The following is an 18704-nucleotide window of genomic DNA, read 5'->3' as shown; positions in this document are numbered from 1 at the left end:
GAGGTATTTCTGTGGCCTTTCCAGTTGTTGCAGATGTCTTGAGAGGTACATACCAAATGGGGTGTTGTACTCTATAATGGGTCTAATGAGGGATGAGTACAGTGGGACAATGACCATCTTTTTTCTGGATGAAAAGCCCTTAGTGATGAGGTGTGCCATATATAATGATTTCCTGACTGTTGTGGCGATGTGGTTATTGAAGGTGAGACCACTGTTCACCTGTGTCCCCAAGTCTCTTATCACACTTTCAGTGTTTAGTGTACTGCCACCTATGTGGTAATTCATGGGTACATGTTTTTTCCCAAAGGGGATAGCTATACATTTCTTGGCACTGAGCTTGAGCCCATGGCTCTGGCACCAAGCATCTGTTTCTGTAAGGCCCTTTTGTAGAGTATCCACATCATTTGGGGATTCAATAATGGCTCCCAGTTTGCAGTCATCTGCGAACTTTGTTAGCCAGAGTCCCTTAGTGTTGGCCTGTACTTCAGAGAAGTACATGCCAAACAAGAGCGGTCCCAGGACTGAACCCTGAGGTACTCCATTTGTCACTTGTCTGGAGCTGGATTTGAAGTCTGCTACTTTTACAGTGTGGGTTCTGTCAGTTAGCCAGTTGGCAACCCATTGAGTGATGTAGGGATTAATATCTAGCGTAGTAAGTTTATCTATGATTCCAGAGTGGGGGATGGTGTCAAAGGCCTTGGCGAGGTCCAGATAGGCTGTGTGGACTGCCTTACCCTCATCCACGGCTCTGGAGACTGATTCGAAGAAGTCAATCGGGTTCAAGAGACAAGATCGGCCCTTCACGAACCCAAACTGGGTGGGGTCCAGTGTTTGAAGGTTGCCAATGTCTTTGTTTATAAGTTCCATGATAATATGTTCCATGGCCTTGCAGATCAGGCTTGTCAGACTGATGGGGCGGTAGTTCCCAGGATCCAAGGTGGATCCCCCCCTTGTGGAGTGGAATAACTGTAGCTGTGCACCACTCAGTGGGCACGAAGCCTGAGGTGAGGCTATGATTAAACATGACACTTAGGTGAGGTGCCAGTTCATTTTGTAGTTCATGCAGTACACAGCCCGGGATGTCATCTGGTCCCATGGATGCTGTATTCTTAGCTTTGGAGAGTGCATTTTTTTACCTATGTGGCCGTTATTACCGGAATTTGGCAATCTTCTGGTATTGAGATGGGCCATTTAGAGGATGAGAGGGGGGTGAAGATGGCACTGAATCGATCTGCCAGGATACTGGCAATACCCTTGGGATCAGTATATTTAATGCCATTCTGTTGTAGCTCAGAGCAGATCTGAACATTGCCATTTAGATTCTTGACATAGTTATAGAATGCCTTGTGGTTGTCTTTGGAATCTTTGGCAATAACTAGCTTTGGAGGATTTTATGAGGGATCTCAGCTTCTTACTGAGGCTGGTAAGGGAACTCCAGTGCAGAAATCTCATAAAACAGTACTGACAGCAAGATAAGACTATAAAACTGCCAGCTTTTCTTAACTCATTCCAGTCTCCAATAATAAGCTGTTCAGTACACTGTCTTTAAAAAGGGATCATGCACAGTGTCTGTACACTAACTCATACCATGGTGAAAAGCAGCATGACAATGGTTAAAGACCCCCTCAATGACCGAAGTCCTCACTTGAACCTTGACTGACAGAATAAAAAAACAGCTAGCTGTTAAAATACTATATTTAACAAGTCTGGCACTCATAATATTGAGGAATATCACTAGGCCTCTGAGCATAACTAGCTTATTATGTGTTTGAGACACTGGGTCTAATTCCAAAATACTTGCACTGGAATAAGTCACTTATGCTGGCAGCAAGACCTACATATAAAGTAAACTTACACTGGAGCAAGCCACTTCCACTAAGAGCAGGTCTTCTGGAACCTGGCCCACGGATGCCAAGAAATTCACCTCAAGAGCTTCTCCATGTGAATCTTGCCATCATGCGGAGAACACATAATACAATGTTATGATGGATGACCCAATCAGAAAGTACAGTTTTGTACCTACCATAAATGTAGATGTCCGAACAGGATAGCATCTGCAGTCATAACAAATGGGTTGTCCTGTCGTCAGGCAGCCCTTCGGTCGGCCGGATTCCAAAGTCTGAGTCCGCTGATGTCGCACTTCACCCGACGTCATCTCTGCTGGTTCGGTATAAAGGCATCAGCCGATGCCATTTTCCTCAGTGTTTCTTGCCCCAGATGCCAGTTGCCCTCTTGGAAAGCTAAATTTTGGATAAATGCCAATGTTTCCAAAAAAGTAGAAGGTAAACACAAAAAATAAGCATGTATGTACATATATACAAACAAATACACCATAAGAGACTCCCCCCCAGCTAGCTAATAGGAGGGTAAATACCCTAGGAGTACCACAGAGGGAAGGAGTGACTGCAGATGCTATCCTGTTCAGACATCTACATTTATGGTAGGTACAAAACTGTACTATGTCCTTCAAGGTAGCATCTGCAGTCATAACAAATGGGTAGAATACCATAGCCTACTAGGAGTGGAGGAAGAAAATTATGGTGTAGTTAGGATCCCTTGCAGTACAGCAGTGGCAAACCCTGCTCGGGATCTAGAGTATAGAGGTAAATTATAATGCTTGGCAAATGTATGCACGGAGGTCCAAGTAGCCGCCTCAATAATGTCCTTGGTTGCCACTCCTCGTAAGAAAGCTGTGGTAGTGGCTGTAGCCCTTGTAGAATGAGGTCTTATGTTCTGTGGAACTGGTTTTCCATGGTAGGAGTAACAGAATCTTATGCAATTTCCTATCCATTTGGAGATTGTCTGTTTGGAAATTGCTTTTCCTTCCCTTCCTGTTGCATAGGCTACTAAAAGCTGGTCAGTTTTTCTGTTACCTTTGGTTCTGTCCAGGTAGTAGCGTAACTGTCTATGTACATCCAAGGTATGCAGCAGTCTTTCCCCCCTGTTCTGTGGTGGATTGCCTGGTTTAAAGACACTCTGGATACCACCTTAGGCATAAATGTAGGATTAGTTCTCATGGAGACCCTATCTTGATGGAAGATTAGGAAGGATTGCACTGCCATTAAGGCCTGTAGTTCCGAAACCCTCCTTGCTGAAGTAATTGCCAGTAGGAAAGCAGTTTTCCATGATAGGTGTTGAAGATCTGCTGTTGCTGCTGGTTCAAATGGAGGGAGTGTCAATTTTTCTAGCACAAAGTTCAAGTCCCATGCTGGTAATGGTGGTTTCCTAGGAGGTTTTACATTCTTGATCCCTCTGAGGAACTGCCCGAGTAGAGGATGTGAAAAGACAGGTGAATCGAAGCTGTATTCTGCTGAAATAGCTGATGCATGTATCTTGATGGAGGAATAAGACAGGCCTGTATGTAGAAGCTCTGCCAAGTACTCCAGGATGTTAGCAATATCTATGTTCGACACATCTTTTCCTCTTTCAGTACTCCAAATTACAAACCTTTTCCATTTTCCTGCATAGTTCCTTCTCGTTGAAGGTCTGCGGGCTTCAAGGATAATGTCTTTAACCCTTTGGGATAGGTCTGGGTTAGTTGCTGCTATGTGATGTTCCAGGCAGTCAGTTGCAATGTTTTTAGGTTTGGGTGCATGATGTTGTAGTTGTTCTGAGTTAACATCAAAGGCATCAGGGGTATTGACCACATTCTCCCCAGAGACATGCTCCTCAGCAATGGGTACCAGTGTTGTCTGCCAATTCGGAGCTATCAGGATTATCCTTGGACGTTCCTCTTTGATTTTCAGTAGTACCTTGTGCATCAAAGGAAGAGGTGGAAATGCATATGCTGTCAGGCCTTTCCAACTGAAGGATAGAGAGTCCACCTTCCATGCAAGTGGGTGGCATGTCCTTGTGCAGAATTTGTTTGAGCTGGTGATTGAGTGGGGATGCGAATAGGTCTATTTGTGGCATTCCCCATTTCTTTGTGATGGCCTTGAAGATGTCCGTGTAGCATCCATTCGTGAGCATCCGAGGTGGTTCTGCTTAACATGTCTGCTAGGGTGTTTTCATTTCCCGGCACAAACATTGCCTGTAACTGGATGTTGTAGCTCAGAGCCATATTCCAAAGGTCCAGAGTCATTCTGCATAGGGGGTATGAATGAGTGCCTCCTTGTTTGTTGATGTACCACATGACTGTGGTGTTGTCTGTCCTTATCATTAAATGGCCTTCTCTGAGGAATGGTCTGAATTTCTGTATTGCTAGTTTTACTGCCAGTATTTCTTTTTGGTTTATGTGCAGGTGCAGCTGGTCTTGAGTCCACAATCCTTGTATGCATTTGTCCAACATGTGCCCCCAGCCTAGGTCTGAGGCGTTGTGATGGTTTGGCTTGCTTGAAAGTTGTGGAAGGGTAAGCCTGGGTTTGACTGGCATGCTTGAGCCCACCATAGGAACTCCTGTTTCAGGCATGGGATTAGTGAGATTTCGGTTTCTAAGCTGTGCCTGTGTTGAGACCATAAATTCTTTAGGTACCACTGTAGCTTTCTCATATGCGGTCTGGCATGTGGGACCAAGATTATGCATGATGCCATGAAGCCCAAGGCCTGCAGTACTTTTCTTGCTGTTAGTTTGTTCTGCTTTGTCAATGCCAAGAAGTAAAGAGGGAGTTGTTGTTTTTCTGCAGTTAGGAATGCCATTTGTTTTACTGTGTCCAAATCCGCACCCAAGAATGTTCTTGTTTGGGATGGTATCAGTCTTGACTTTTGTAAATTGACTGTGTATCCCAGGGCTTGTAGTAAGCAAATGACTCTTTGTAGTTCTGTTGTCAGCTTGCTTTTGTTGTCCGCTTGTAACAGGCAGTCGCCCAGGTATGGATAAATTTGTATCCCCTGTAGCCTGCAGTGAGCGATTACTGATGCCAGGCATTTTGTGAATACTCTGGGCAGTAGATAAGCCAAAAGGCAATGCTGAGAATTGATAATGCTCTGATCCTGCAAGAAATCTGAGGTATCTTCTGCAATTTGGTCGTATGGGGACGTGCAGGTATGCCTCCTTGAGATCTAGAGTCACCAGCCAACACTCCTTGCCCAGCATGGGAAGAAGTTGCTGTAGGGTCAGCATTTTGAATTTTGGGACAATGATGTATGTGTTTAAGACGGACAGGTCGAGAATAGGTCTCCAACTTTTCTCTTTTCTTGGTACTAGGAAGAGTCTGGAGTAGAATCCTTTGCCCTGTTCTGTTATTGGTACTCTTTCCACAGCTCTCATTTTTGTTAATTCTGCTATCTGCTTTAGAGCTTCTGTTTTTTGATTTGGAGGTAGGTTTGGCATTCCTCTTTTGACTGGTAAGGTGTGGAAGTGGAACCTGTAGCCTTGGTCTATGGTTTGCAAAATCCACTTGTCTTTTGTGATACAGTGCCAGTTTTTCGAAAATAAGGCTAACTTTCCGCCTAAAGGTGCTGCTATTTGCTCCCTGGTAGGCGGTGTCAGAGCCAAGTCACTGTAATTGTCCTGTTGTAGTGGCAGTGGTTGTGTCTGTGCCGTTATTGCCTTGCCACTGTCGTCCTCTGTAGGCACCTCCTCTGGATTGATTTCTGCCTCTAGAGCGTCTATTCCTGCCTCTTTGAGATTTTGAGGAGTCTGGAATGGACCAATTTTCAGGCCAGTTCCTGCTAAACCTTGGGGGCTGAACCTGTAAGAAATCCTTAACTGTTTGTACAGATTTTGCCTTTTCTTCCATTTTCTTCATTACTTGTTGAGCAGGTGTACCAAATAGACTGGCCTTATCCATAGGAGCATCTAACAGCTTTGCTTTAACATGATCCGCCAAGACCTGTTCTTTCAACCATGCATGCCTTCTTATCACTGTGCCAGTCATGGCTGATCTAAATGAAGCCTCCAGTGCATCATAGCCACATTTTAAAGAATGGTTACTAACCTGTTGGATGTTATTCACCATTTCTAAAACATATTTCTTATCTAAGGAGTCATCAGAGGACAGCTTCTTAGTTAACTGATCAAGCATAAACTCTTGGTATTGGATCATATGAAACTGACAGTTTAAAGCTCTAGCTGAGAGAGTAGCAGAGGTGTAAACTTTTTCCCCATCTCTAAGGACCTGGATTCCCTTTCAGCAGAAGTAGCGGCTTCTGCTGAGGTCGAGGCTACTGCCTTAGGCCCCTGGGATATAGTCTCAGGATCTGCAAGTGGGGCCTTGTATAGGTGGTGATGAGTGTCTGGCACCCTGTAAAATCTATCTGGTTTGGCAGGGGCTGGAGGTAAAGTATCAGGAGCAGTGCAAACATCATTAAATGCATCATCCACAACAGGCAGTACTGGAGGTATAGCTAAGGGCCTATGTTGTGGTAAGTGCAGAAATGTCCTAAGCCTTTTTCTTGAATCTGAGAAATCTTGTCCCTGCCATTGGAATTGTTCTCTCATGGCATGTAAGGTTTCCCCAAAGGAAAATTCCTCTGGCGGAGAGGCAGATGGAATGGATTCTTCAGCATCGGAATCTTCATATGTAGACAAAGGAGCCTCTGGCTGGTCTGTAATGTCCGAGTCATCCGCAGAATCATCAGAGGACACTGGCTCGGGGGGCTCTGCTCTAGATCTCTTTTCTGGTGGCTGAGAGGCCCTGTCTGGGTGAGATTGGGATCCCCTAATTAAGGATATTAAATCCTCTGCCAGGGTAAGCATTTGTGAACTATGTGGGCCTGTGTGAGGGGGGCTTAACAGGCACTGATTTAACAGTTTTGGCTGCTTTAGCCCTGGCAAAGGCCTTAATAGACATGGCTGCAGGAGGCCTAGCAGCACCACGTGCTGGGGTAGAGACATCCAAAGGGATGGTGTCTGATAAATCACTAGGAACCACAGTAGAAGGCAAAACTTCTGAGGTCGATTCAACTAAGGTAGCAGGAGCCTCAGTAGTAGTCATGGATTCGGCTGAAGATTGTCCAGTTTTCTCGGTTTCGCCGAAACCGAGACGGACCGCGAGTGTCGGTCTTTTTGCGTTTTTAACAATTTGGGTAGTCGGAGGATCCGACGGCATAATGTACGCAAAATCTGAGCCGAAAAACTGTTCAGCAAACTCCGACCGACGCCTAGCTCGGCCGGTTGAAGGAAGCACAGGCCGAACAGGCTGCTACGTCGTGGTCTGGGCCTAAGCAAGGCAGACAGTAAGAGTGGAAATCTTTATGAGGTATATTTGTTTCCCACAAGTTAAACAGTTATTGACTTTTTCTGACATCGGCTGAGGCAAGAAAGAGTCCCCAACGGGGTACTTAGCTTTTTAGAAGTCTTCGAAGTAGTATTCGGTAGTAGTAATCTCTGGATCTGACAGACCGCACTTGCGAACAGCTTCTGCTCCCACGCCGCAAGAAAGACTGAGGAAAATGGCGCCGACTGATGCCCTTATACAAGACCAGCAGAGATGCCGACCCAGACTTTGGAACTGCCTGACGACAGGACAACCCATTTGTTATGACTGCAGATGCTACCTTGAAGGACATCTCCTTGTAGTGCATGGAGCTTTATCTGCTCCATGTTTTACTACTTAAAAAAAGATTAAAAAAAAAAGGAAACAAACACATAAACAAGAGCACAAAGTGCTTTACTGGCTTTGAAAGCCAGTGAAACACTTAATGAATGATTTTAAATAGACAACAGCATATCTCTCAGGGTCTTTGGTTTAAAAATTCCTGACACATCTAAAAATTACAGGAGGACAAAGGATGAAAATCAGGAACAGTTTTTAAATAGTGCTATAATTCACTTAAAAAGTTAACAGAACAGATATTTTTTTTACTTCATGTTGAAAAACAAAGTATTTAACTATAATGCATGGCATTACTGATCGACTGTAACCCTCACTAACTTACCAAAAAATCAAAAAAATTACGAGAGGCAGAGCAAAAAATACAAGGTAAAATTAAGAACAGTCTGCAAAATCAGGGACATTCAATAGTTATGGACAGCAGACAGAAACCAAGTGCTCTTCTGTAGCACTAACGGCTTTAAAACCTATTAGTCCAAAAACAAATGGTTCTGCCACCAATTCCACTTAATAAACACTTAAAACTTGAAAACTTTAATAAAATATACAATGATAAGATAAAATAAAATAAACACACTGGCTCATAAACCGGATAAGCGCTTTCGGTATAATACCTTTTTCAAATCTTAAATGTTTGTCAGTGAAACTTCCTCTTAAATACCTTCATTTCCTAGTGTTCACTCACTTAGATGCATTTAGTAACAATAGCAGCATACACACCCTTCTAATTATACGTTCACAGGTTCATACTAGGCTACATACCCTAGGGCATTTATAAGCCTAGCCAGAGTGTGTTTGGCTTTCGCCACCCATTTTAAATTAATTTTGCTATGCCCTTTTTCGAGTTTAGTATAATGTGCCTCTGTCTAACAGTGACACAGAAGTGATAACTGGGGTAAACCTATGATCTCCCATCCACTCATCAAGATTCCTCTTGAAGAGAGTCAATGAGGGACTCTGCCTAACCTGGACTGGGATTTTATTCCAGAGTGAAGGGAGCCTCTGGGTTATGAATCTGTACCTCCAGCATGTCCTATTTATTTCAGTGCTGAGGTTCAAGTCTCTTGAGCATGTAGCTCGATGGGATTTGGATTTTCTGAGGTGCAGCATGTCCATTAATTCCGGGTTGGACATGGCTTTATACGTCAGGCACAGATCACCACTGAGTAGAGCTGGAGTTTCTTTAACCGGGCAGCATATGGCATCTGTTTGAGCCCTTTGATCCTCTTGGTGAGGTACTTTTGGGGTCTTTCCAGTTGCTGCAGGTGTCTGGTAAGGTACATCCCAAAAGGGGCATTGTACTCAATTATGGGCCTGATGAGGGATGAGTAAAGAGGCACGATGACCTCCCCTGATCTAGATGCGAATCCCTTCATGATTAGGTGGGCTATATAAAATGTTTTTCTAACCACTTTGGCCACGTGGTAGTCAAATGAGAGATTGCCATCAACTTGGGTCCCCAGGTCCCTAATTACTTCTTCTGTACTTAATGGATTACCACCTATGTGGTAATTTGTGGGTACTTTGTTTTTGCCAAAGGGGATGACTATACACTTTTTGGCAAAGGGGATGACTATACACTTTTTGGCGTTTAGCTTGAGGCCATGGCTCTGGCACCAGTTGTCTGTTTCTATGAGGCCCTTTTGGAGGATGCTTGTGTCGGCTGGAGAGTCGCTTATTGCGCCCAGTTTGCAGTCATCTGCGAACTTGGTCAGCCAACAGTCCTTCCGTGTTGGCCTGTACCTCCGAGAAATATATACCGAACAAGAGAGGTCCCAGGACTGAGCCTTGTGGGATGCCACTTGTAACTGGTTTGGAGTCTGACATGGCTCCAGCAATTCTAAACATGTGGGTTCTGTCCTTGAGCCAGTTTGCAACCCATCTAGTGACATAGGGGTTTATATTTAAGCTGGTGAGCTTATCTATAATGCCCGAGTGGGGTATTGTATCGATGGCTTTTGCGAGGTCAAGGAAGGCTGTGTGGACCACCTTCCCCTCGTCAATGGCCTTGGTGACTGTTTCAATGAAATCAACCAGGTTTAAGAGGCAGGATCTGCCCTTAACAAAGTCGAACTGGGTAGGATCCAGTGTCTGTAGGTCCCCAATATCTTTATTTATGAGGTCCATGATGATCCTTTCCATAGCTTTGCAGACCAAGCTAGTCAGGCTTATGGGGCGATAGTTTCCAGGACCCGTTGAGGCACCACCTTTGTGGAGAGGGACCACTGTTGCTGTATGCCACTCTTTGGGTACATATCCTGTAGTAAGGCTGAGATTGAACAGTAGTTTTATGTTTGGGTTTAGGTCTTCTTGGAGTTCATGTAGGGCAGCCCGGGACACCGTCTGGTCCCATTGATGCTGTGTTTTTGCTTTGGAGAGGCAGCTCTTACCTGAGCATCTGAGATGTCAGGGGCAGCACTCTGCTGGGATAGATATTTGCCCTTTTGGTGGGGGGAGTTTGCTGAACCTGTCAGCTAGGATGTTGGCAATGTCTGTGGGTTCGGTGTATTTTTGTCATTTTGGACTAATTCTGAGCATATCTGGGAATTCCCACCCAGGTTCCTAACATAACTAAAGAAAGCCTTGTGATTATCCTTAGTGTCCTGTGCAATTTTTCTCGAAGCTGGCCTTAGACGATTTTATGAGTGCCCATAGTTTTTGCTAATACTGATCAGAGATGCCTTCCCTTTTGGGATTTTGCTCTATCATGTAGTAGCTTCCTCCTTCTATTGTATAGTTTGTTTATGGCTGGGGTCCACCAGACAGGACGCCTGCCTTTGGAGGATTGGGTCTTGGTTTTATTTGGGATCGATGATCCATGCATTCCTGAAGGTGTTCATAGAATGCATTTATAAAGGATTCTGCGGTCTGGGCGATTTTCCACAGGCCGGGGCTTTGAAGGATTCCACCTCGGTTTTGAGGAGTGTGAAATTTACTTTAGATAAGTTTTTCACTGTGGTTTTCTGGGCAGGGGTGGGGTTGGGATTTGAATATCCAGTGAGATTAGTTTATGGTCTGATCTCACCAGTGAGGGATACACTTCTGGTCTGGAGCATAGAGTCCGCATGTTGGTGATGATCCGATCCAGTATGTTTTCCTCTCGTGGGAGTGGTAACAAGTTGTTCCATAGCATTTGAGTTTATAAATTCTAGGAACCTTTGGGCTAGGGTGTTGGAGCTAAAGTAATGCTCCCAGTCTATGTTTGGGTAGTTGAAGTCACCCAATATAATGGTGTTTGGAGAGACCTTCATATTTTCCAGTGTTCTCAGGAGGGCCGAATGGGGTTCCTGGGTTTGGGAGGGTGGTCTGTAGCAGGCTATAAACTGGAAGGCAGGTTTACCCACTGTTAGTTGCACATGGATAGTCTCTGATGCTTCGTGCTGTGCCACCAACCTGGAGGTGTGGGTATCTTTGACGAATATTGATACTCCCCCTCCTTTTGTGGTTCAGTCCAAGTTTTGGGGCCGAAAAGCATGGTATGAGATGCGTCATTTTGAGTGCTGAAGAGCTTTCCCTTTTAGTGCAGATTTTAAAGGGACAAATACATTCAGACCTGGTGACTGATCTGATTGCAAATTCATTATCCACTTCATCTCTTCAATTTCTGTTTGGTTTACTAAATCCCCACCTCTTGGTGTTTCATGAAGCCTAGTTAGTGCCATGAACTTGAAAGAATGACTGTCATTTATACTAATATGCATATAAAGTGCATTGCTGGTAACTTTTTTCTTACGTCAGGCAAGTGCTTTAGGATACGTTCCTTGAGCATTTGATTAGTTTTCCCTATGTAGTATGCCTTGCAGTGACTGCAGGTTGCCACATAGACAATGTTCTTACTCTGACAGTTTACAAATCCTTCAAACTTATAGTTCCTTTTAGTCAGGGGATGTGTAAAAGTATCGGAGATGTTTACATGAGAGCATGCCTTGCAACTTCTACATCTGAATGTACCAACTCTCCTGTTCATCTGAAAATTCCTGTCTTCAGAAATAGCTTCAGTTTCTGTTCTATAACATAATAGTCTTCTTTTTTAAGTTTTTCCTGTTCTTAAAAGAAAAGCTGGGTTGATCTCCAACAATTTCCCTAATTTTGTTGTCAGATGTTAGCACTGGCCAAAATTTTCTAATGGTAATATGAATAGCAAAATTGTCAGTACTATATGTCAACTGGCATCTCAGATTGGACTTTACCTCCTTTCGCTTGATCTTAACTATTTCACCTTGGTCCGAAAGATAGGGTCTTCCCCTCTGAGAGCATAGTTCCAAGGTAGTTGCTTCATTGGTCTGTGTCTCTTTGACTTCGTATCCTCTGTTATTAAAGTCACTGATAAGTTTAATTTGCTCCTCCCTATAATCCTCATCCCTCGTGCAGAGCTTGGACACTTGAGTTAGTTGGTTAGTCACTATGTTGTCAAGAACATGCCTAGGATGCATGCTAGTATTGTGTAGTAAATTATTGCACCATACAGGTTTCCTATACATTCTAGTATTGATGCTTCCTGTGTCATCTAACATTAACTTAACATCCAAGAATTCTATCTCCGTATTAGAAGATGTCACTTCAGACTTCAAAAATGAAGTTGTGTTGGTCAAAAATTGTACAAAATGTTCCAAGGAGGTTAAATCGCCATCCCATAAGAGAAAGACATCATTCACAAATCGATTATAGAAAACTATGTTTCTATTCCATTTGTTAATATCCGCTTTCCAAAGCTCTTCCCATCTTGCCAAGACGAGATTGGCATAACTATTTGCACATGGAGTTCCCATTGCTACCCCTGACTTCTGCCAACCATACAGAAACACATTGTTATACAAGACCAATTCCAAGAGACTACATAGTAAATGGATATCATTGGTTGCTTTGTGCTTCACACCAAAGTCTCTGATTGCTTCGATCCCCAAATCATTGGGTATGGACGTGAACAAACTGTTCACATCTATAGTTGTCAATAATAAATTCTTACAAGTATTCATCTGTTGCAGTTTCTTGTAAAGTCTACTTAAGAACTCAGCCGAGTCCCTGATCACTGCAGGTGCACGAGGCAGCAATTTCTTTAACTCCCCTTCTATAAAAATAGAAAGGGGTTCAGTTATCCATCCTTTTCCTGAAACGACTGATCGCATCAGAGGGTCATGTAGATTCTTATGCACCTTAGGCATTCCATTGATGCTAGGTATAGTAGATGACATACTTCAAAAAAATCAAACAGCTCTTTGGTTATCGATCTGTTCATGAGCTTGTCATAAAGCGTGTCTTGTACACTATGTATAATGGCGTTCAGTTCTCTTTTATCAGTCCTCCTGTAGGTGGCTATATCCGCTAGCATCTCCTTCATCTTGGTATCATAGAACGACATATCCATAACTATAACTGCCCCTCATTTGTCAGCTTGTTTAATCATGATGTCCTTCATATTCTGTAGTTAAAATAGTGCTCTCTTCTCATTTAGAGTTAAGTTGTGGAAATGTTTACTTCCCTTTTGCTGTCTATATTCAGCCACTTCATTTTCACATAATCGCACGAAGGCATCTACAGCCGGATGACATACAGGGACAAACGCACTTGGTTTCCTATATCCAGTTCTAGTTTGAGATTCCTCATTGTTTGTATTGCCAAAGAGAAGTCACATTCCTCCCAAAATATTTTTGATCTAGAATAAATTCACAAATTGGTGAGCGCAAGGAGAGTATGAAACTCATTCCTTTCTCTAATAGTAGAGTCTGATCTCTTGTTAATACAATACTCAATATATTAAATACAAGGGAATCATTTATTCCTGAAACCTCCATTTCTTCCTCTCCCTGCTCTGGGGTCGTACTTCTCTCGGGGTGTTGTTCTGCAACAGAAAAGCCTATTAGAGCTTCTTTTGACACACTTATTGTTTGTGTGTGTGGCAGAGTAATTTTACAGCTTTCAAAAACTGTTTTTCCTTCTGTTGCTGTTCATTGCCAGTCGGCACTGCTCACTGTCAGTCCTTAGCACGAGATCTGATCATAATATAACTTTGATGTCCTTAACAAGCTTTCACTACACAGCCCTAAGTACTGTTAAGATCAGGTCTTGTGCTAGGGAAGCGTTTAACAAGTTTACTTTTTTCCAGATTTTGTAGTGTAATTTCTGTGCTCCATATACTACAATGCAGTTAGAAAGTCTGGCTTTTATAAAGTAGCAACACTGACACAATTACAAGTCATGAGAGAAATGAGCCCCTGTGATCTTCAAAAAGATAAACAGATTGTTCCTGATGGCATTTTTCATATCAGTGTGAAACTACAGACATAATACTGTATAACCATTTATGTTGTTGTTGAGGATGGCTTGATCTATTACATGAAACACAAAAGTCTGGCAAGCAGGCTTTATATATTTGTTGAAACAGGGAATCTTTCATTTCTTTAAAAGTTCATTATAATAACCATCTTTCAAAAGAAACTTGATTATTGTGGGACATATTAGTTATACTAAGCTGGGATACAAACCCTGCATGGATTAGGGTGCATGTGTGGCTTTGCTATGTTGATACAAAACAGACACTACTTCTTTCTATTTCCTTCAGCAAATTCTGTTCTGCTTTCATTTTTTTGGTACACTGCGTTCACTGAACAAATCAGTGAAAAGTGCATTTTCAAATTGTCTGTTTTTAAGAATTCTGTACACCCAAACTGGTGTCTTCTAGAAGTTGTCAGTGCTTGTTCTTTCTCAATAAGCAAAATAGAGTCTGAAGAGTAATGTTTTCAACATCACTTCAACTAAATCTAGGTTCTAGTAGAAGAGGTCATGTTTCCAAACAACAAAGCAGAAAGGATCAGATAATGTTTCCCCTGCATGTATAATCTCATAACTACCAGTTACACTGTTTTGGCAGACAAGACAGTAACAAACTCTGGGCCCTATTCTCATTTAAGCTAGTGGTCACTGAAGCTCACCAGTGAAAGACTTGAACTAGGCATAAGCAAGCCAATGATATGTATTTTAACAGCTAGAAAGCGTAGCCCATATGCAAGTTAGTTGGAACATTAAGATCTTTGTCCAATAGTTAGAGGTGGAACATTTAACTCGTCAGGCTGCTTTTCCATACGTTAAGGATGTCTACTGTTAAGATGAATGGTGAAGAAGCCATGGAAGACGAAGTCCAAAGATCTGTTGCTTTCAATCAAAGTGTCAATACTAATAATATGAATCCAGTTAAAACAGAGCCCTCAACACCATGTCTCATCAGTCACAAATTGTCCAGTACCCTTTTCTACCAGAATATTACTACCCGCAGATTGTTAGCATGATATGCCTGAGTAAAATACCCACTTTGGAATTTTAACCAGGATTGGAGTGATTTATATTCAACAGAAAAAGGAATGAAACTCATCCACAAACTGAAATGGCCTTCTGTTGTATAATTAAATGTTTAGGCAACCTTGACATAAGACAGAGGAGGGATTCAATTAAATTCTAAGGAATTCCAGTTGTTGTTTCTACATAAATTCTAATTAATTTTGAAGAACCATTTCCAGGCCTAAATGGCATATATAAATCAAGGCCTCACTACTAGCAACAACTTCCCTTCAGCAACAACAGAACAAAGTTGCCAAAACGTATAACAAATGTGAACTATTTTCACTTATTTGAACAGGAACACACAAAAAGATATACATCGAAGTTTCTCTAGGGACCCTTCAAATGATAACAGCATTAAAGTGTCAGGTTGGCAATGTGTACTGCCACAGCATCAGTGACATTAAATGGGACACTGCTGGGTGGTGCTGGTATGACTCATTTCTGTTATGTACTTTATAAAGTAACTTACACAAAGCTGTTATTGGGCAGGCAAGGTTCACGTATGTCATCTGATAACCAGTATAACTCCAATGAAAATCATTCACACATTACAAACTTTATGCTGTGGACTTATAAAACTTTTCACTAGAAACCTCAAAAAGTATCTTACTCCTCGGACTTGCTAGAAATGATAAAAGCAGTAAATTAGAGTTCATTTTGAGAAAATGGTACCCAATTGTTTGCAACACTTTAAGCTAACATTTATTTTCCAAACCTACTTTTAAAACTGTTCTACATTTCTGTTACTTTCATAAAAGGACTATAACCTGAATATAATACAGGAGGGACTTTTACCAAGACTTTGCCTAGAAACTTCAGTTAACATAATATCTACACAATATGACTTGTTTACCTGAGATTACACAGCTGCAGTATTACCCGTATGTGATCCTCAGATAGATCAATATTGTACAGAACTAAAGAAGTCAGTCTCTCCTTCCATTGTGTAAGAAATGTTATGTTTTTAAGGGGAACCTTAGAAAGGTCAAGCGAAGACAGTGAGGTCAGGGGTCGCAACAGCAAATCCACATTCACATCCTCAGTCAGATGACCCAAGTTAAGGGCCCGTAATCGGCTGAAATCTTCAAAGGTGAAATCCTTGATCAGAAACCGATGTGTACTATTTGCAAGGCAGTCATCATCTTCACAGTCTTCAGAGTTCTCTTCCTCACAGAAGAGATTACTACAGCCAAATAAGTTAAGAGATACTAAGGTGTGCCGAAATTTTGTAATAGTTTGGAGACTCTTTGCTGTAAGCTTCTCACAGTTTATGAGGTGAAGTTCAACCAAATCCTGAAAAACGTAAAAAATTATATGCACACTTAAACTTTTATGATGTAATAGTCTTCGCTTATTTTAAGAAACATCTTACCATCTCATTTTTTACAGATGCCACAATAAAAACTGAAGACATAACAGCACTGACATACTAACATGCACATTTCTAAGAAGATAGTGTTAAGCAACATATAAAAACATGTACATCCATCTATACATATGTACTTATTTAGAAAGTATTTACAAAGGTCACTGCCAGTGCTCCAGTTAGAATTTAGAGGACATCAATCTTAAAAGGGAAATATTTAATTAAGTTAAGTTATCTGTTCAAATATCTTACAAACATCTGAACATAAACACAAACAGACCAAAGAAACAAGGGAATTTTACTCTGCCTTTGCTATACATTTGCGAATCTGATCCAGAGAACTTATTTAGTTTGCCAACCAAGATGTACAATAATTAGGAAGGTATACCACTGCTCTACCTGGACTGTGACTTTTTTTACTTACTTTCAAGGTTAAAAGAAATCTAAAGCACTAGGCAGCAAAAACCATACTGTAATGCATATTTCCAAGCACGTGACAGCTTATTGAAGAGTGATGTACTGAAAGTCATAATACTGAACTCAAAATTCAATCCTGAAATGTGAAAGTGTTGAAACTTTGCAATGTTGTACTGAAAGTACTTACTAATATCATAGGTTCATAGGGAGGTACTAGGCTATTGGCCCAAGGGCCTAAGTATGCCTAGCCAACAAGGTTCCCTGGCTTACGCCACCCAAGAAAGTTATTTTTCTGTGCCCCTGTCGAGCAGAGCCGCAGAAGTGATCCCCGGGGTGTATTTCCTATTTCCCATCCACTCATCAAGATTTTTCTTGAAGAGTGCTAATGAGGAACTTTGCTCGACATAGATGGGTAGCTTGTTCCAGAGTATGGGAAGTCTCTGGGACAGGAATCTATCCCTCCAGCACGTCCTGTTTATTGTGGTTACAAGGTTTAGGTCCCTAGAGCATGTAGCTCGGAGGGATTGGGATTTCTTTAGGTGCCGCATGTCCAACAGCTCTGGGTTTGACATAGCTTTATATGTTAGACAGAGATCACCTTGGAGTAGGCGATATGCTACGGAGTAAAGCTGGAGTTTTTTGAGACGGTCAGTGTAGGGCATCTGTTTGAGGCCAGTAAACCTCTTTGTGAGGTACTTCTGTGTCCTTTCCAGCTGCTGCAGATGTCTTGTGAGGTACATTCCAAAAGGGACGTTGTACTCTATAATGGGTCTAATGAATGTCGAGTAGAGGGGAACAATGACCTCTTTTTTCCTGGATTGAGAACCCTTTTGTGATGAGGTGTGCCATGCAGAAGGCTGTGACGATGTGATTATCAAAGGAGAGACTACTATCCACCTGGGTCCCAAAGTCTCTTATCAAGCACTCGGGTCTCTCAACAGCAGGTACAAGTACGACTCAGTCATTGTCCACGCTGCTGTCAACGACCTGAGATGTACCTCCTTGGACTACATGAAAAGGGACATCGAGGAGCTCTCTGATTATGTAGCCCAGGCAGGTATGACCCTGACCTTGAGCAGTATCCTACCTTCACCTAGAATGATGCCACAATACAGTGATAAGATGATCAGCTTTAATAATTGGCTTAAATTCTGGTGTCATTCAAGGGGATGTCTGTCTGCCTGGGATGACATGCTGGACAAGCCACGCTGCTTCACAAGGGACGGCTTGCACCTGTCACCCTGGGCTTCCGGATATTGGCAACCTTAGGCCACCCCCATAGTGCCTTTTAGGCAAGGCTCAAATTCTAAACCTACCACCCTAGAACACCAAAAGGAAAAACTAAGGGTAATGCTGCTCAATGCCAGAAGTCTCACTCTCAAGATGCACTTTTCGAGGCCCTTCTCAATATGGAGAACATCGATGTCTGTGCTGTGACAGAAACCTGGTTCAAGGCTCCTGAGAGCACCCCAGCACTAACAGGTTTCACCTCATATCATGCGTTCCGGCCCCAAAATCCGGACAACACCAAGAAAGGAGGTGTCCATATTCATAAAGGACACCCACACCTCAAGGTTAACAGCGCCATCGATGCATCGGAGACCATCCAGGTGCAATTAACCATAGGCAAGACTGCTCTGCAATTTGTAGCATGTTACAGGCCACCCTCTCAAACTCAGGAACCTCACATGGCCTTCCTGAAAACATTGGAGGGATAAATGTATCTCCAAACACCATCATACTAGGTGACTTCAACTACCCTAATATAGACTGGGAACACTACTCAAGCCTGAACACTCTAACCCAAAGATTCCTGGAGTTCATAAACTCAAATGCCATGGAACAACTAGTCACCATCCCCACAAGAGGAGAAAACATACTTGATCTCATCATCACGAACATGGGATCAAAATGTTCAACACCGGAAGTATACCCCTCACTGGTGAGATCAGATCATAAACTAATCTCGCTGGAGGTCCTCATCCGCCCCACCTGAAACAAAAAGACCACAGTGAAAAACTTCCCAAAAGCCGATTTCACACTTCTAAAAACTAGTGTGGTCTCCTTTAAGGCCCCTGAGCCAGTGGTAAACA

General features: G+C 42.5%; 1 protein-coding gene across 1 annotated transcript in view; it reads right to left on the bottom strand.

Moving 5' to 3' along the window:
- Positions 1-18704, bottom strand: part of ZER1 (zyg-11 related cell cycle regulator) — a 1037134-nt gene that overhangs the window by 902602 nt on the left and 115828 nt on the right. Inside the window, exon 4 of the mRNA XM_044058124.1 lies at positions 15682-16121. Within this exon, the coding sequence (XP_043914059.1) occupies positions 15682-16121 (440 nt within the window). The remainder of the gene's footprint in view (positions 1-15681; positions 16122-18704) is intronic.

The sequence above is a fragment of the Protopterus annectens genome, chromosome 16.part0 (assembly GCF_019279795.1).
Source record: "Protopterus annectens isolate FY-2018-M chromosome 16.part0, PAN1.0, whole genome shotgun sequence".
Taxonomy (NCBI): domain Eukaryota; kingdom Metazoa; phylum Chordata; order Ceratodontiformes; family Protopteridae; genus Protopterus; species Protopterus annectens.
Note: the sequence above shows the minus strand (reverse complement) of the source record. Positions and strands in the feature narration are given on the sequence as shown.